At 48.3% G+C, this 20,612-nt stretch overlaps 1 protein-coding gene across 11 annotated transcripts in view; it reads right to left on the reverse strand.

Moving 5' to 3' along the window:
- Nucleotides 1-20,612, reverse strand: part of LOC144763479 (E3 ubiquitin-protein ligase PHF7-like) — a 1,848,469-nt gene that overhangs the window by 1,348,970 nt on the left and 478,887 nt on the right. For all 11 annotated transcript variants that reach the window (XM_078649109.1, XM_078649099.1, XM_078649102.1 and 8 more), the window contains one exon: nt 7,744-7,886. In XM_078649109.1, the coding sequence (XP_078505235.1) occupies nt 7,744-7,865 (122 nt within the window). In that variant the 5' untranslated portion in view covers nt 7,866-7,886. The remainder of the gene's footprint in view (nt 1-7,743; nt 7,887-20,612) is intronic.

Consider the following 20,612-nt stretch of genomic DNA (forward strand, 5'->3'; position numbering starts at 1 on the left):
ATTGAAGGTGTGGCTAAGCCTAATTATTTAGAATAAAGGAGTTTTGCATTATTAGATAGTAAAGTATGAGAAGGAGGAGTCGGCCGAGAGAATTGCGTTAACGAGCAAGAAGAGAGGAGTTCTCATGGAAGAGGAACGGCCAAGAACGAGAAGAGATCATGTACTGTCTGAAAAAGGTGCTGAAAGTTTACAGTTGTGCCTGAGCTATGGAATTTTCCCAAGGAGGAATCACGTGAGAATGTCACGTTGACAGCAGATAATATTATGTGCAGTGTTCAGTTAAGGAGACAGTCCATCTTGGGCTTCCATAGGGAGCAGACCTATGCGACTGCTTGCGTGGATGTAAGTGAGTTGACCCATCGACTGAGTGATTTCTACTGAAGACTGATGGCTGACACATTTCTTCTTTCCTTATTTGATTACATCCTAACTCAAATGCTCTAGTTTAGGGTTGTCCTTATCAAGTTAGTTTAGTGAAAGTTAGATTTCTCATGTTCATTAAAGAGAATCATCTGATGGAATTTAACCTTAATTTCTTGTTGCTGATTACCTACATCATTTTCTTAGAGTTAGTCATTTGCTTTGTACTATACAGGGTACATCTCTGAGGGGGATTTGGACTTACTCTGATCTTTTTGACTTTATGCGATCTTACTGAGACTGATTTGCATTGATTTATTTCTGAATTTATGACTAAATCTACTAAACTCAGATTAAGAGTCAAGTGGATTAATGTACAACCACGTTGGTTGCACTGTATTGAAATTGATAACCAGTGATTTGTTTCCTTCCACCACTCACTCTACTAGAAAGACCTATCCCCTCTGGAGAGAACTGTGAAAATGGGCCGAGACTTTAACAGTGGATTTCTAGATTGTCCCAGTGCCTAGCAATAGGGTGCCTCCAGAGGCCTCTGGCCTCCTCAGTTCTCAAGATAGTACCCGCCGCTGTGGCCCAGTGAGCCAACAATTGTTGCCATGCCACAACCATAGGAGGGAGCGGAACTTTCCAATGGCCTGTCACCACGCACTTAGCCTAGAGAAATGCAAGGTCGACAAATTGAGCTATTGTTTTTTGTTTTCCTATCCAAGTACAGTCCTAAGGCACATACCTCCCAGTTAGTTAGAACTGTCATCTCTACTGCTTACACAAGCTGTGTAAATCAGTAGTAAGACTAGAAGGGGTAGGACCACAATATGTGATGGAGATCTGCATCAGGGAGTCAGCAATGGTGGCAGAAAGCATTCACCCCAGTAAAAAATGTGTTAATTTTGGCAGGAGATAATTATGCCCTGTGTAGCAAAAAAATGGATGTATGCAAACACTGCATTCCGAGAGATTATGGCTGGGTAAGCCAGCACTCTGTCCCACTCTTGGTTGAAAAAGGCCTGTTCAAGCTCCTTTTTCCATTTTCTACATAGGCGGGCAAGGGAGATCTGAGTGTATTCTCCGATAGCCTTAGCAAATCCACTGATTAGCCATCGCCTGTTACCCATGACGTGGAGGTACTGTCTGACGGCATGGGTTGATGCTCTACCATGGCAGTGTTTGATCTGGTAATCAAGATGTAGATCAGTGTGTTATGGAAATCACATATGAAATGTAAAGCTTACCTTCAACAGCAGAGATTCGTGAACATGCTCTGAGGAATGCAATAGGGTTAACGTTTCTCTCTCGGGTTTATGATACAATGTTATGTGTGTGAGTATTTGCTTGTGGACCCAAGAGCGAAAGTAGCTGTTGTCACCATATGGCCATCCTTTACTGGTAGTAGAAGCTGTAGGGATGATTTCTCCAAACTCCCAGGTATTGTTACTAGTCTTGATAGCTCATACATATTATTATTACTGACTGAACGCTAACCAGGGGACATTGTCATTTAGTCCTATATCAAAGTTTCTAAGACAGCACACCGATCATTATTCTTTTTGAAAGAGAATGCGTTTGGCATCTCCATCTGTCAAATCCAATGTTTTCAAAATCACCTATTCAAGCTTGTGGTGGCTTTCTTAACTTTGCAGCAAGTCACAATGGGTGTATTGGGAAGTGGTAGTTTTATCATGCATTTAATTTTCCTTTGTTTCCCTGAAAGTTCTAGGCCTAAAGACTGTACCTATAACCACATTCTGTCTGGAGCAGCGTCTGCTCACTAACAAAAAGGGGTGAGTGCTTCCACTCACTAATAACACACTTTCCTGGAAGCCCTGAAGTATAAGGCCTACATATATATTTCGTTGGTCCATCCTGAAGAAGGTCATAGACCCGTAGGGGCTGTTCCAGGCCTAAACATATCGACCCAACCACTAGGTGTCGTGGACCAGTGACTCATCCACTAAACCCCATTTTGTTTTTTAGACTTATCCCTATCCTACTCTTTTCCCCCCTTATAAAGATTCACCTAAAGGATAGGAGATATTTTTAATCTACTCACCACTGTCAACATCCAGACAGTCTCCCTCCTGGTAGAGGTTTTGATGTCACTTGTAGAAAGGGACAGTCAAGTGACAAGGCCCGATGATGATGCTAGCACCTCAACCACACTAAGCAAAGATTACATACACCGCAGTCTGTGAACGTGTCATTGAGGATCTCCGAGACAAAACATTCTGAGACTCTGGTATTAAAACTTACGTGGTTCATTCCACCCCTTTCTGATAGATAACCAGTACACCTTGGAAGCTGAATGAACCTTTGCTTCTTCCTCCCTTGATTTGTTTGATCTGTATTACTTATAAAATCTGTCAACATGGTCTACAATTAAAACACATAGGTCCACTGTTACCAGCACATATATAGAGAGTTATAGAATATAGGAAACTATTATTTCATAAACAGTGGTCACTAACTCACAAGCTAAAGATAATACTCATATTTTATGTATGTAATAGATGTACATTCTGAATCACCCCATATAAACTAAATAGAAGTAATAGTCCAATCTCAACTAAACATTTATAATCAAATAAGCCTTATATTGAAAAAAATCTTAGGTGGAAAACTGCCCATAAAGGAAGCCAGGGCTAGCTATTAGAGTTCAGAACATCTCAGATTTATCATTTGTAAGTCAGACAAAAGAGGGGACAGGCCAAGTAATTTATAAGAGTTGCACACCCTCAAATGGGATAGAGCTCAGTAAGAACTCCCCAACGGGGCTCTTGCTCACCTCTGCATGGTCCACTGTCCTCTCAATTCATCCAGGAGAGGAAGCAGCACAAACAGTGGCTCTCACCACTTTTAAAGGAAACATCCCCATGAATGGTATCCTCATGTTAAAGTGACGTAAAAGATGCAGGGGTCATGGGAAATGTAGTTAGATCCAACAGGTCTCGCATCTTCAGAAGAAACGGACGGGTGGAGAGGTAAATATTGTGACTGACGCATGCATTGGCATAACACGTGGCGATCAAGGGAAATATAATTTAATCCAAATAGTATCCCTTCTTCACAAGAACACAGAATACAAGAAGCCAAGTCTAAAATGACAGACTATTATCAAAAACGTAAAGCACTTCTTAAATTCATATTCATAGTTATCTAAGGATACAGAAAGATGTATCTCGGTAATGTAATTAATACAGCCCAAGATTTGATTCTTTTTCAGTGGGCTAAATAATGTATCAAGAGACCAATTTGATTTTAACTGAATACAGTAAGTGAACACAGCCAAAAGTTAGTGAGAGCATCCGAAAAATACAGTCAAGACAGACTCCTCCATGGAATATCATCAAGACCAGCTATGAGGCTAGGCAGCCTGTAGACCCACCTCTGTTCCTTCTAAAATAGGAATGGTTTAAAATATTCTAGTTGATTTTGTACATACAGTTTGTCCATGATCATCCAAGAGGTTATCCTCAGTGTGACCCTGTTCAAGGTAGTGTCTAGTTAGTTAAGTATTGCTGAGTAGCTGATGGCCACACATTAAATCATTAAAAACCACTCTGCCAATGATTTTCATTGGACTGTTATAGAACAGATAGAGCCTCATCACCAAACCAATTCTGACTTGAACAAACTACTTTTAAAAAACACAGAACAGTGGATATACAGATTAGGCACACATATTTAGGGTCTAAACAACAACTTTCCGGGAACCCAGTTTAACTAACACATTTGGGGTTTTATGTAAGGAGTCATTAGATGATCCTCCTCACAATCACATTATGACATAGTGAAGGGTAATGATTCAAGTGCACACACACAGACTATTAGGGGGACATATCAGAGAAACATAGACATTCCATCAGCACATGGGCTCAAATTCAATTTTATTTTTTTAGCTTTTCCTAGGGACACATTGAGTTAGCATCCCTCTTATCAGCCTTTTTCCATCTATTTTAGATGATAGGAATATATTATTAATCTACTATTCTGCTTCCAAAAATGTAATGAAAGATATTGTACCAACTAATTTTGTATGCTCAGCAGAGAATTTCAAGATGGCCACCATGTTCCCACGATTCAGGGCAGATTAGTTACATCAGCGGTCCAGCTCGACACACTCCTATACAGGTCCGGCAAGAATTTTAAGATGGCAGTTGCATTCCCGCTCAATACAGCTGTTTAGCCTTGAAAAGTGCCTCCCTGTTTGCATATATACTTATGGGTTTCTCCTCCACATTTTGGGTATTCCTATCTCTTGGTCAAGATTGAAAGAATAGGGTAATGAATTTGAGCTATCAGTAGACATTAATGCTGTGCCTGAACACAGGAATAGGGATAAAAACATAAGGACACAGGGCTGGCTCTAGAGGGGTGTGATCGGTGCCACCACACTGGGCACTGACTTGGAGTGGGGGAGTCAATTTTGCAAGTATATTAAAATTTTAAAAGCACCTCCTGCACGTTCCTAGCCTCCAGCAATTTTCAGGGATCAATTAAAAATGTTAAGATAACTCTGGTGATTAATCGTCTTCCTGGAAAGAGACAGAGGTTTGTCTAGTGGAAGTAGAGCAGTGGGTTAAAATGCCTGCTGCTTGGAACGTGTACCATGCAGCTAACAAAGTGCATGTAATGTAAATAGGTAAGTGGGTTACTGCTTCTGTAAGAGAGCTCCTTTTGTTACTTGCCATTTGTAAATCAAACTCCTAATATAGAGCATTGAGCTATTAACTGTCATCAAACAGCTGCGTGTAAACTGCAAGTATTATGTTAGAGGTATATGGTTTTTTTGGCCAGTCTTTCATTATCCTAATCTTACCAAAAAGGTTAATTTGGGTAGAAAACAATTCTTGTTATTAAAGAGAACCAAAAACAATGGTGTTACATTTTTAATTCTGAATTTGTGCTTTTTCAGAATAAGGACTCTTAAATTATATTGCCTATGAGTATCTATGACATGTTACTCCTACACTACACCTTGTAGTCCTATCTGATGTAACATTTTCTATACACTGATTTACACACATAAGGCTCCTTACACTGGTATGAGTGTTGCTATAAAATTAAATGAATCTGAGAGACAGTGGTTCTGGAGACTTGAGGGGCACTGTTAAAGGGCGGTGGTGAGGGAATCCGTGGCTGGTAGTCAATTGGGGGGGGGGTCAACAAACATTGTCGCACAGGGCGCCACCAGTGTTTAAGCCAGCCCCGTGAGGACATTTAGCAGTTTAACCTATTGTAAGATGACCGCCGCTATCCTCAATGGCTGGGAGCCATTTCTCTAAAAAACATCCCACGTGTGACTGATCCTCAGAGCACACATTGCACTATTTAAGGGCTACATCGAGCGAACAACAATGGTTCTGTCAAACAAGATTTGTCCTCAATTACTAAAAGCTATACAAACTTGTAGGCCTGACTAACACAATTATTGGATTAATTACATGTATTTCATAGTCATTGAGTAGCAATGCATCATATGATCAAACAACAAGGTGCTCCATACATGTTAAGTAAGAAGGTGCTCGTGCAGTGCATCAGAAAAACACAAGTGACTGTAAATATACAAGAACATAAAACATGCAGATGTGTAGAGGGACCTGCCCACTATAGTCAATTTTTCTGTTTCTCCTAGATGGGCTGATTTTTCCATCTGCCCTCAAATTGCCTAAGAGGTGGAGTTTTGGTACATACAATATATGAACTGTTGACATGTCGACCCTCTTAAGCACAGTGCACCTTCTATGCATCTAACAGTATAGGTTAGGAGCACAAGGGTCTTAGAGGTCCTGATGAAATCTGCGCATCTTCTGAAGCAGATAAAACATGTCAACCTATAAAACATGTCGACCTATAGTAGACACACTGGCTCATTAAATGTCTCTTTGTGTCATGTTACATTTTTAACCATATCAGAGGGCCCCTCTAATTAAAGAATTGGGTTAGGGTTCCATGGAGATATTTTGAACCTTTTCTGCCCTAAGATCCCATTAACAACGTAGAGAATATCAAAGTGCTCCCTCCGACTGCGAGGTTAATCCACCTGGTGGTGAGTACCTTTACCAGGTGAGAACCGGACGATGAAGCATGCCACATGATTAGCATGGGTGTGAGGTTTCAATAAGAACACATGTTGTGCGCTGGGTGAGCACTAAGGAGCTTAGCATATAGGCTGCTGGTTTTGGGAGATGCTCTCCTCTTTTGGTTTATATCAGGTAGGGGAACCTGAGGGCCTTTCTCGCATAACTGTTCCCCTCCCCTCTCATTGGTTTTGGGGATGAAGCATACCCAATGAGTTAAAAACTGTGCTGTTACGTGACAAGATGTGCAAAGATCCAGAAGTATCGGGCCCTTTTTATATTGGCTTTACTGGGGACAAAGGACAGGGAACTGATCCTAGTAGGACTACTCTGCCCACATGAGTGAGGAGCTATGGACTTAAGTATTTGTTTGTGTGAATACACCTATATATCACCTTTGCAAAACGAATTGCTCCCAATTGCACTATGTGCTATTTTTAAAGTGGCACTAGGTGTGTGCAGACCTTCTGGCTGACAATAGGCATCAGGTGCAGATCATGATGAACATCTCCCAATCAGAGCACTGATTCGTCAAGAGGAGTCAGACATCAATGTAGGTTGAATAGCAGGGTGAGACCTTTGACGAAGTATCATCTTGGGGTAATTACTATTACCCAATCCAGAAGTGGATTACTCTTATATAGCATCTGCTTTTTCATAATTTGGCAATTAAACTGTGAGACCGGTCTGTAAACTTACATCATGGAGGAACAAGTACACTTACAAATCAAAAGCCCTCGATTTGAATGAAACATGATGGATGTTTTCTTGGATGATTTTATGGAACATGGAGCTAAGGAAGGTTTTTACAAAGATACAGAACTATGGACATTATATTATTCTGGGTGCATCATTCCATTCTCTTATCTCAGGACACTAAATTATAATGAGTATCACTCCTCGGGCACTGTATTACCCCAAGCAGTTGTTTACTCATACTATCTATGTCCAAAGGAAACATTCTCTGTAAAAATAATGTAATGAGCAATTACCTGAGGTATTATAGATAAGCTAGCTTATCCTAACTCGAATATAACATTTGTTCTATAAAATCCAAGCAATATAGGCTTTAAGACCAATACATGTTTTTAATGTTTTAAAAAAGGAGAGTGTTATTCTGTTGCAGTTGTAGTGTGTTACCTTTATTCTCAAGAGAAACACAAACCAAAATATACATTTTCTACAGAAAGTTAACAATGGTGCAGAACATGTATTTAAGTTTAACTTCAATTAGAAGTCTTCCCCAGAGTTCTCATTCATATAGTCAGGTGTAAATGTAGCTTACCTGCCGCTTATGACTGGTGCCATTGTTATTTGTTTTCTTCGTCCAGTTTGCGAAGCTTTAAATACTGCCGCTGCAGCACTACCAAACAAGGTGATGAGAAAGAGAGCTTTGCACACGACCATATTCAGCAGGGCAGCCACAAACTGGGTAAAAACAGAAAGAAAGTTGCATTCAACGGAGGCTAGTAGTAGAAAGGCATGCCTACATTACACAAGCCCTGCCACTACGTTCTGCTTCAGACGTCAAATATGATGTTTTTGTAATGGTCATGGGTACTTGAAGTAAAATACTCACATGTTAGGTTCATGGCAAACCCAGGAGTCAAGGTCAAGTTTAGGGGAATTGTAACATCAAATATAGCCGAAAGTCAACATCTTGGGGATACTTTGTGAAAATACTAAATGTTTTAGGAGAGATGCCTATAGGGGTGCAACCGTGAACAAATCACCCTCTCCTTAAGTGGTTGTTTAAGTCTATAAAGTATGCAAGATAATCTTATGCAGGGACAAACTTTACGGAAGAGTGATGGATATCGACGTCATCTTTTTTTCCTCAACCAATAAAAACTGCCTTCCAAGATTCTAACCTGAGAGAGCATAGACTTCGAAACTACTTGAATTAGTCTATTAAAGGGCAGGGAACATTCTCGACCACTCTGGAAATGTTCAAGAATAATCCATGAAAACTTATTGCTACGTAAGCGCTTTCCGCCACTGGACACTGGGTGAAGGGCCTCCGAGGGTGTGACTGAGAGACTGCCGGCGACGGAGAGTCCCTCACCCCAACGCGCAAGTACACTGGTTTGGGATGGGGATATGCACTCTGCTCAGTTGGGGGGGCGGGCAGTTCCGAGTCCGTGCAGCAGGGGGGCAGGGTGGGGGGTGGACCGGGAGTTGGGTAAGTTTGAGGCATGGGTCCTGTTGGTCCTGCAAGTTTTTGTTCTAAGCACACATAGATCTATGGACATGTTTCCCGCAGCTGAGGCAATCTGGTCTAGTAGGGACACTGGGAGTATGATTTATTGGACATGGTCCCGCCGGCATTACACTGGCCTCCACGAGCTGCCTCGCCTGCGGCGGGGGGGTCCGGGGGATGATCACTGTTTTTTCTTATGGCTGTAAGGGATAGACGCACCACACCGAACCCGTTGCTTGTCATGTCATGGAACGTCAGAGGTCTGGGAGATAGGATTAAGAGGGGATTGGTGCTGCAAGGGATTAGAAGACAGGGACCTGCTCTTATTCTCCTGCAGGAAACACACTTGACTGGGGCGGCCACGAAGGCCCTAGATAGGAGGGGTTACCACATGATAGTCCACGCTGAATTTACTTCGGGATCCCGCGGCACAGGTATCCTGCGGAAAAAATCATCACAATTTATTGTAAAGTCCACAGCCACCGATACTCAGGGTCGCTTTGCTGCAGTTCATGGTCAGTGGGAGGGTAAACTGATAAACGTAGTCTCTGTATACATACCGCCAGCGCTGCACTCTGAGGCACTGCCAGATTTGGGGAACTTTTTGCTGACGCTCCCTGACGGGGACCTCCTCGTGGGAGGGGACTTTAACATGGCACTCATGGACACCCTGGACCGATTCCCCGCGCGCGCACACGCAGTAGGGCCTAGTAGGCTACAGACCTATTTGGATGCTCAGGGGTTGGTGGACATCTGGCGCACGCTGCACCCTAACCAGCGACAATATTCCTACTATTCGGCCACACACAATAGCCTTTCAAGGATAGATTATTTCTTTACATTGTCCAACGGGCATCTTACTGTAGGCGAGGCGACTATTCACTCCCGGGGCATATCAGATCACTCACCACTCACCTTGACAATTACCACCACGCACACGAAACAACATAGAGTATTTCCGATCTTCCCTGGCTATCTTAAAGTTCCCCGAATCGCTAAAGACCTGAAGAAGGCTACGCGGCTCTACTTTGAGGAAAACCGTTCCTCGGTGGACTCCCCCTCTACGTTGTGGGAAGCGTACAAGACCGTTTTTAGGGGTCAGGCCATTGCCGTGATTGCGAACCATAAACAGGCGCACAGACGCGAGGCCCTTGCTTTAGAGTTGAACCTTGAAAGGGCCAATACCGCTCATGAGGCTGACCCTTCAGAGGACACGCTCCATGAGCTCCAGGTCCATCAACGCCGTCTCACTGACCACTTAAGGAAGGTTACGGTGTCGGACATTGCGGCCACGCAACATAGGGTCTACGATATTGGAGACAAAGCCAGCAAGCTTCTGGCGTGGTTAGATAAGAGGCATGGGGGAGGAAGTAACATCCTTCAACTTACTGACCCGCGTGGTAACGTTCATACGCGCCCGGACGAGATCGTGGAAGTCCTTGCGGACTATTTTGAAGGGGTGTACACTCCTGAGACTGTGGTGGGGGAGGACGAGGTCGGGGTTGCCCTCGAGCACGTCCCCCTGCGGGAATTGACGGCGGAGACGTCGACAGACATAGATGCGCCGCTGACGATAGAGGAGGTTCAGCTGGCTATTGGCGCCCTCCACCCAGGTAAGGCAATGGGCCCCACCGGGATCCCCATTGAATGGTTTAAGACTGAGTCCGAATTCCTAAGCACGCCCCTACTTCATATGTACGAAGAATCTAGAGTGAAGGGTAGACTGCCACCGGATCAACGGATGGCGTCCATCGTTGCCATACCGAAACCAGGTAAACCCCCCGGCGATTGCTCGTCATACAGACCGATTTCCTTGCTGAACCCAGAGGCCAAGGTTATCGCTAAGGTATTGGCGAGCAGGCTCCTGCCGTGCCTACCTCAGCTGATTCACCCAGACCAATCCGGCTTCATGCCACATCGTAGTACTGCCTTGAATCTCCGCAGGGTACATGGGGTGGTGGCACGCATCCCTCTGCTACAGCGTCCGGCCGCGATCCTTTCACTGGACGCCAAGATGGCGTTCGACATGGTGGAGTGGAACTATCTTTTTGCGGTGCTCGCGCGCATGGGGTTTGGCCCAGTTTTTATCTCCTGGATACGCATGCTGTACAGGGACCCCATGGCAAGAGTGGTGGCGAATGGCCACACTTCTAGGATTATCTCTCTGGGCCGTGGCACTAGGCAGGGGTGTCCGCTCTCGCCCCTCCTTTTTGCTTTGGTCTTGGAACCATTGGCAGTTACGATTCGCACCACACAACTCCTGAAAGGTATTCAGTGGGCTCCGCACTGGGAAGATAGAGTGTCCCTCTACGCGGACGATATGCTCATTTACCTCACAGACCTGGGAGAAAGTCTTCCTAACCTCCTGGCTCTCTGTACTGCACATGGGCGGATCTCGGGTTACACTATCAACTGGGCGAAGTCCATAATTTTTGAGCTGAGGGGGCCGCTCCCGCCGCTCCCGGACTCCTGTCCGTTGGCCCTGGCACACACGTCCTTTAAGTATCTGGGGATTCATATCACTCGGGACGAGGCGGAATTCACACGACTAAACTTGCAGCCTCCTTTACTACGCTTCCGTGGTGATGTACAGTATTGGAAAAAACTCCCCCTGACGTTACTAGGAAGAGCAGCACTCTTCAAAATGATGGCCCTGCCGCGCTTCCTCTATGTCCTAGAAAATGCTCCCTATTTAGTACCAGATAGCTTCCTACAGAAAATAACGGCGCAGATCTCAGGCTTGCTCTGGGGCAGCCAACCAGCTAGGATCGCCCACACTAAATTAAACAGGGGATGGTACGACGGAGGCATTGCGCTACCCAACATACAACTATACTATTGGGCGGCCCAGCTGAAAATTATTAACCAGTGGTTACACGCCCCGCAGGAGGACCCGGCGTTTAGGGCGGACAGGGAACAATTGGGAACGAACGGTCTGTTGACCCCACTGTATCACCGTGGTGCCGCGGCGAAGCTGACGGGGCCTACGAAACACACAGTGCGTCTCTGGTACAAGGCACAGGTGAAGTTGAAATGGGACGGAATCATCACTAAACTTACCCCTTTATGGGACGCGAAGGCGTTGGGTCACTTGCGGCGCTATAAGGGCTTTGAACAGTGGGACAATATCGGTATTTCAACAGTGGGGGACATGTGGGAGGGCGATGGTGTGATATCATTTGCAACCCTACAGGCACAATATGAGTTGAGGGACACAGAACTGTACAGGTACATTCAGATCAGACATGCCCTGCGAGCAGCGATCCCGCATGACACATCCCCACCTGAATCCTCCCCCCTAGAAGACCGTTTGCTCACAGACTACTTGCAGGAGGGGGCGACTTCGATAACATACCGTAAATTACTCAACAACATGCCTGACCCACTGGGGAGACTGAAGGACAAGTGGATGGTGGAGGTGGGGGATCTGGACGAAACTGAATGGAACGCAGCATTGGCGTCCCCGCGCGAAGCAGGCATTTCTTCTAAATTCCGTCTTGTGCAGTTGAAAATCCTACACCGGATCTACTACACTCGCACGACACTGCACAAGCTGCACAGGGCTGAGCATCCTTATTGCCTCAGGGGCTGCGGGGAAGAAGGTTCGTTTCTACATACGATTTGGAGCTGTCCGCGGCTGGTTAGTTACTGGCAAAGAGTGTTGCGCACCATAGCCCAGACACTACACACCACCCTTGCTATGGACCCGCGGTTGTGCCTGTTGAATGTCTGGGGGCCGACTGACCTCACCTTTTATGCAAGAACATGGGTGACGGTGGGGTTGGTGACGGCAAAACAAGACATAGCGCAGAAATGGGGATCGGCTGACCTGCCCACGCTGGCCCAATGGATCAGAAACATGGACATACTCATGCTGACTGAGAGGGCAGTGTATAAGCTGAGGAGTAACCCGCGCAAATGGAATGGGGTATGGCAAACGTGGAACTCCTACAGAGGGGACATATGCGAACCACTAGAGGAGGATGATCGACGAATCTGAGAGTGAGGGGGACCTCTGATTGAATGTACGGATGACTGTTGGATGCTTTACGTGGGTGAGAGTTGGGCTTGCATGAGGGGGGATGGGGTGCGGAGAGGGGGTGGGGCAGGGGGCATGGGATCGCTTGACACGTTCCTTGCTGTGGACTGGGATGCGGGATACAGGAGGTACTACCTCACCAACATGTAGAGCTATGTGTGCAGTTTTTCTTGTTTAAGTTGTTTAAATGCAAACCACATCAAAAAACCTGAAAATGCAACCGGTATCTTTTATAATGTATATATACTGCCGTTCATCAAGTCACTTAATTTGCCGCAGATCCACAAGGCACTCGAGGGCCGGAATATATCCTGACTCAGCATCTAAAGTGCCTCTTGGGCGCCTACTGATTGCATATGTTCAAGTGACTGGTGGTGTTTACTTATATTACATGTGTTTTGCAACAAAAATAAAAATTAAAAAAAAAAAAAGAATAATCCATGAACAGTTTGCAATAACTGCCATTGTCCTCCGCGGGCCTCGGCATCTTCAAATGTTACTAACAGTGAAGGGCATCCCATATCTATCTGGAAACAATTGTGGGAAAAGTCAGCTTTCAAGGAGGTAGTAACTGATTCACAAAGGCAAAGAGGGCCCTTGGGACAAAGTACTCTTTGGGAATCAGGATGGAGTCTAATGGTTAGTAAGCAGTGGTCAAGGGATCGACTTTGTGCTCTTGTAAAGTTTCCCATTTCGTAATGCAAACTCAGAGATGATGGTCTACTGTAATTTACAGGCCACCATGTCTGTGTTTGCAACCAATCACAGAGGGTCTCAAATTGCAACCTGCTTACTGAATAATAATTAGGGAGGTCATTCTGTGCCTCCTGCAAATGGTGACTTTCCGAACCAATCTCTTGGGCGAAATTAGATTGATTCTATTCACAACAATTTAGTGTACAATTTGCAACCACTTTTTGCGAATGGAATCGTAGTGATTCAGGCCCTACAATCCTTATTCATTCACCCTCTGCCCTTCGCCCTCTGCAAAGTGACAAGTGAGCATCACTAACCATATCGTGGCTAAGCACAGATCCGCTTCCTCTCCTACACATAGGGAATCAGAAATGTTTCACTAATAGGTTGTATGTTTGGATGTCCTCTGCTAGATATAACAAGCATTTGCAATGCAATAGGTCTTGCATTTGCGAAAGTTTGAGCTATTGGCATTGTAAATGACAATGCCTTTTATTTATGCGTTTAAAAACTTGCAAGCTGTGCGTGAACAAGCACTTTGTACTTGTAGTCCATGCTTATGAGAAGCAAGGCTGGCAGTCTCTTTTACTGCCAGCCTTGCTTCTCGTAAGCAAAGACTATACGTTCAAAGTGTGTGTCTATGCACCGCTTGCAGGTTTTAAAAGCAAATTAATTAAAGGCATTGTCATTTACTATGCCATTGGCTCCAACTCTTGCAAATGTGAGACTTATTGCATTGCAAATGCTTTTTTTGTTTTGTGGCTGGCTGAGGTCCTTAAGATTTTTCCAGCAGTGATCTTTCATATATTTATTCACATGCATGATGTATTCCTCATTTCCAGGCTCGGAGTCCTCTGTGTATAAGTTTATGCATCAGTGTCAGGATACACTCGCTTATCATTGTAATTTGCACACCCGATCCACACCAGGCTGCCAGAGGCAGGTGACAACCCACACTTGCAAATGTCCAAAAGAGCAAACTCTCAGGAGGGACGCAGCTGGGCTTCACCTGCATCTTGGGCACAGGGTGGGCAGGAGTCCTCTCAGCGGACCCCGGAGTCCAACCTCAAGAGCTGTGGAAGGTATTTGGAAGGTGGGGCTGTGAAAGTTAGATGCAGAACGAGTGCATCTAACCATAATATATCTTGACATCTCAAAAATGGCAGGAATGCCAGCAGACCCCAGAACATTGCGGTGCTCGGAAAAGTATGCAGCCACCAACACATACAAAGTACGCCAATTGCTCACCTCTCGATCGGGAAGATACCGCCACTGTTGGACTGCTTCATTACAATGGAAATGATATATATCTATATATATAGATACACATAGATACAGAGTTTTATATATCTATCCTAGTGACCTAGTCCTAGGACGCTCCCGCGCCGCACGGCCACCAGCTGCTGCGTGTGCTTCCCCTTCCACTGTGCCTTGCTGCCCGACGGCCGCCTCGTGACCACGCCCCCTCCTCCGAGCGGCGTGGTCCGTGATCGGCGCTCCTCTCCCTGTGCCCCTGGTGTATTTACTGTATTGACTAAGTAGAATTGTTATTGTCATAATTGTTGTTTCTCCCGCTGTATTTGTTATTATTGTTGTTTCTCCCGCTGTATTTGTTATTATTGTTGTTTCTCCCGCTGTTTTTCCTGTTCTCTCCTGCCTGTTGCCGCCCTCCGTCGTCCCTCCCCGCTCCCCGCTTCCCGCCACCACCGCTGACCCCGCCCCTTTTTTCCTTCTGTTCCCTCCCCGCTCCCGCCTCCCAGCTGCTCCGCCCACCCGCGCACTTGGCCATATATGGCGACCGTGCGACGCAGGTGAGTGTGTCCTAGTTCTAGGACGCTCCCGCGCCGCACGGCCACCAGCTGCTGCGTGTGCTTCCCCTTCCACTGTGCCTTGCTGCCCGACGGCCACCTCGTGACCACGCCCCCTCCTCCGAGTGGCGTGGTCCGTGATCGGCGCTCCTCTCCCTGTGCCCCTGGTGTATTTACTGTATTGACTAAGTAGAATTGTTATTGTCATAATTGTTGTTTCTCCCGCTGTATTTGTTATTATCGTTGTTTCTCCCGCTGTATTTGTTATTATTGTTGTTTCTCCCGCTGTTTTTCCTGTTCTCTCCTGCCTGTTGCCGCCCTCCGTCGTCCCTCCCCGCTCCCCGCTTCCCGCCACCACCGCTGACCCCGCCCCTTTTTTCCTTCTGTTCCCTCCCCGCTCCCGCCTCCCAGCTGCTCCGCCCACCCGCGCACTTGGCCATATATGGCGACCGTGCGACGCAGGTGAGTGTGTCCTAGTCCTAGGACGCTCCCGCGCCGCACGGCCACCAGCTGCTGCGTGTGCTTCCCCTTCCACTGTGCCTTGCTGCCCGACGGCCGCCTCGTGGCCACGCCCCCTCCTCCGAGCGGCGTGGTCCGTGATCGGCGCTCCTCTCCCTGTGCCCCTGGTGTATTTACTGTATTGACTAAGTAGAATTGTTATTGTCATAATTGTTGTTTCTCCCGCTGTATTTGTTATTATTGTTGTTTCTCCCGCTGTATTTGTTATTATTGTTGTTTCTCACGCTGTTTTTCCTGTTCTCTCCTGCCTGTTGCCGCCCTCCGTCGTCCCTCCCCGCTCCCCGCTTCCCGCCACCACCGCTGACCCCGCCCCTTTTTTCCTTCTGTTCCCTCCCCGCTCCCGCCTCCCAGCTGCTCCGCCCACCCGCGCACTTCGCCATATATGGCGACCGTGCGAACGCGCAGCGTTGACGCGCAGCGGGCGCGCCGATTGTGCGCCGAAGGCGCGCCAAAGGTAAGCCCGTCTGCGCCCGTCTGCGCCCGTCCGCGCCTGGACCGCGCCCAGTGCCAGGACCCCTGGCCCCCACCGACGGAAGCCAACCCGACGAACCTACAACGCCGCCGAACTCATCGCACTCAACACCGGCGCCATCCCGAGATGTCACCGCGCCTCCCCGAGGCACACCCACGGACCCTTCAGCTGCCACGCCTGCAAGTTCACCTGCATCCGGACTTACCCTGCACCAGCACTCGCCAAGCCGAACACCAGCAGCAACCACCTCAAGTGCATCCTACTCAACACCCGCTCCATCCACAGACACGCCGTAGAACTCTGGAACCTCCTCGACACCACCGCCCCTGACGTCGCCTTCCTCACAGAAACCTGGATGAACGCCTCCTCAGCGCCCGACATCGCCATCGCCATCCCAGAGGGCTACAAGATCACACGGAGGGACCGCACCGCCAACCAGACGGGAGGAGGCATCGCCATCATCCACAGAGACACCATCCGCATCACGACCAACACCGACGACACCCTAACCACCGCCGAACACCTGCACTTCCAGATCCACACCGACCCGAAGACCACCCTCAGAGGCACCCTGATCTACCGACCCCCGGGTCCACGCACACGATTCAGCGAGGACATCGCCGACTTCATCAGCCCGCATGCCCTCCCCTCCGCCGACTACATCCTCCTGGGGGACCTCAACTTCCACCTGGAGAACAACAGCGACCGCAACACCATCACCCTGCTCGACAACCTCGCCAACCTCGGACTCAAGCAACTGGTGACCACCCCCACCCACCTCGCCGGACACACACTCGACGCCGTCTTCTCATCCAGCAAAGACGTCACCTTCAGCCACGCAACAGGACTCCACTGGACGGACCACAGCTGCGTCCACTTCACCTTCAAAAGAACGACGATCCACCAACACCAGCAACAGGTTGCCCGAAGAAGCTGGAACAAGATCACAGCCGACCAGCTCACCGCTTCCCTGAGCCAGCACCCTCCCGCCAGCTCAGCGAACCCCAGCCAGGCCGCCGACAACCTCACGAAGTGGATCAGCAACTGCGCGGACGAACTCGCCCCTCTGAGAACCCCGCCCAGCAGACCCGGCAGCAGAAAAACCCCATGGTTCACCGACGAACTCAAGAGCTCCAAGAAGAACTGCCGAGCCCTCGAGAAAGTATGGAGAAGGGAACCAACTACGGACAACATGACCACCCTCAAGCTCGCCACCCGGAAACACCACCAACTGATCCGCGCCACCAAGAAAAATACTTACAAGAACCGGCTGGACAACAACGCACACAACTGCAAGGAACTCTTCAACATCGTGAAAGAGCTCTCCAACCCCAACGCCGGAAACAATGACATCACCCCGTCGCAAGACCTCTGCAACTCCCTCGCGTCCTACTTCCACAACAAGATCGCGGACATACACAACAGCTTCAGCAACCAACCAACGCACGCCACAACCGCAACAACGCCACCCACCACCACCCTCCGCACCTGGACTCCGATCAGCACCGAAGACACCATCCACACAATGAACTCCGTCCACTCCGGATCTCCGACTGACCCCTGCCCTCACCACATCTTCAACAAGGCCGACGCTGTCATCGCACCCCACCTGCGGGACATTATCAACACCTCCTTCGACACCGCCACCTTCCCGGAGAGCTGGAAGCACGCAGAACTCAGCGCTCTTCTCAAGAAACCTACAGCAGACCCCACCGAACTCAAGAATTACCGTCCCATCTCGCTCCTCCCGTTCCCGGCCAAAGTCATCGAGAAGACCGTCAACAAACAGCTGGCCGCCTTCCTCGAGACGAATGGATCCCTCGACCCCTCACAGTCTGGCTTCCGAGCGAACCACAGCACCGAGACCGCCCTCATCGCTGCCACCGATGACATCCGAACCCTGATGGACAACGGAGAAACAGCGGCCCTCATCCTCTTGGACCTCTCCGCGGCTTTCGACACTGTCTGCCACCGCACCCTAGTACAGCGCCTCGGCAACATCGGAATCCAGGAGAAGGCACTGGAATGGATCACCTCCTTCCTCGACGGAAGAACACAGAGAGTCCGCCTACCACCGTACAAGTCAGAGGCCACCGAAGTCATCTGCGGCGTCCCTCAAGGATCCTCGCTGAGCCCCACCCTCTTCAACGTCTACATGAGCCCCCTCGCGGCCATCGCACGCCAACACAACCTCAACATAATCTCCTACGCCGACGACACCCAGCTGATCCTCTCCCTGACCAACGACCCCGCCGCCGCCAGAGCCAACCTGCACGAAGGGATGAGAGATGTAGCCGAATGGATGACGACCAGCCGACTGAAACTGAACTCAGACAAGACGGAGGTCCTCATCCTGGGCTCCTCGCCCTCCGCCTGGGACGACTCCTGGTGGCCCCCCGCCCTGGGCACCGCACCCAAACCGACGGACCACGCACGCAACCTGGGCTTCATCCTGGACTCCTCCCTCTCCATGACCAGACAAGTCAACGCCGTCTCCTCGTCATGCTTCAACATCCTACGCATGCTACGGAAGATCTTCTGGTGGATCCCCACCGAGACCAGGAAGACTGTCACCCAGGCCCTCGTCACTAGCCGACTGGACTACGGCAACGCCCTCTACGCCGGAACCACCGCCAAGCTCCAGAAGAGACTCCAGCGGATCCAGAACGCCTCAGCCAGACTCATCCTCGACATCCCACGAAACAGCCACATCTCCGGACATCTGAGAGACCTGCACTGGCTCCCCGTCAACAAAAGAATCACCTTCCGTCTCCTCACCCACGCGCACAAAGCCCTACACGACCAAGGCCCGAGCTACCTCAACAACCGAATCAACTTCTACACTCCCAAGCGCCACCTCAGATCAACCAGCCACGCCCTCGCCGCCGTCCCCCGCATCCGAAGAGCGACAACAGGAGGAAGGTCCTTCTCCTACCTGGCCGCCAAGACCTGGAACTCACTCCCGACCGACCTACGCCTGACCCAAGACCACCTCTCCTTCAGGAAGAAGCTCAAGACCTGGCTGTTCGAGCAGTAACGGCACCCCCCCCCCACCTAGCGCCTTGAGACCCTACGGGTGAGTAGTGCGCTCTATAAATGACTTGATTGATTGATTGACTGTTGCCCCTCCCCCGACCCAACAGGGGGCAGGACGCATTGCCAGGCGCAAGTACCCACCTAATCCAATTAAAAATCATGAGAACCGCTCATCCCCGGTACTAAATATGCGCTCACAGCGGACGCCGCTGATCATAAAATGTCATCACCATTTTTACATATGTACTTATTGTGTATACTTTAGGATGAATGCACGGCAGGGCACTTGTACTGCACATGCATATATATATATGCAGACACCACTGGTAAGTCATACACATATGCAAGGAACCTCAGAAAGAATTATGTTCATATTCATGGTACTTGCATAGTGCATGTTTACATGCATGCCCTCATAGAGTGCATACATACACATCCAGTCACTCACCCCAGCACTCCATAAACTCCTTTAATACAGCAGCGAGCAAGTGGCAGGACAAAGACGAAGTATTACAAGGTCCTAGATCCACCCCCATCCAGACTGAGTGAGTGAATGAGTGTATGTATGTGTGTGTGTGTGTGTGTGTGTGTGTGTATATATATACACATATATATATATATATATATATATATATATATATATATATATATATATATATATATATATATATATATATATACCCCTGCGTAGCTATAGGCCCCAAGTGACAACCAATAGAGGAACGGCTGCCAGGGTTCCTCTTCCTAGTGACCAGTGAGCAGCGTCAGCCGCTCTGCTTAAAGGTATGGAAAGGCTACTGAAGAGCAGCTCTGCCTTGCAAGGCGCACACCCCTTGGATACTCAATGCGCCCTTGACCTCCGCTCCATGCAGCCTGCAGAGCCCTTACAACGCCTCACGCTCCAGCATTGTCCAGAACATTCCAAATTACTCTAGCGAGGCACTCGAGAGCTCAAAAGTGAAATGCTTCGGACGTCAGCTGCTGAAGTGCCTGGAGCTTAATCGCTCCGCGGCACTTACCCCCCCTTGGCAGTGCTTGAAATGGAAATGCAGGTGTTCCTTGCCCCAGATTACCTGTAAATTGCTGAGAAGTGCTGTTATTCTCCAATGAAGTTCATTGGCGCAGTTCTGAGAGGTGCAGGCACTATACCTTACAAATGAAAGGAGGACAGGTTCCTAACACGTGGACCTGTGGTTGTATGGGTGCCTTGCATGAACCTTAAGCTCTCTCCGTGTTTCATTGGGTCACTCTGTGCCTTTACACCACAGTGCACCGAACTCCAAATTAACATTCCCACATTGCACTGGGGTGGGAGAACAACAGACAGACAACGATTTGCTGAAACACCACACAGACACATGGACTGGTCAAAAGGCCACCCATA

Source organism: Lissotriton helveticus, chromosome 6 (genome assembly GCF_964261635.1).
Source record: "Lissotriton helveticus chromosome 6, aLisHel1.1, whole genome shotgun sequence".
Taxonomy (NCBI): domain Eukaryota; kingdom Metazoa; phylum Chordata; class Amphibia; order Caudata; family Salamandridae; genus Lissotriton; species Lissotriton helveticus.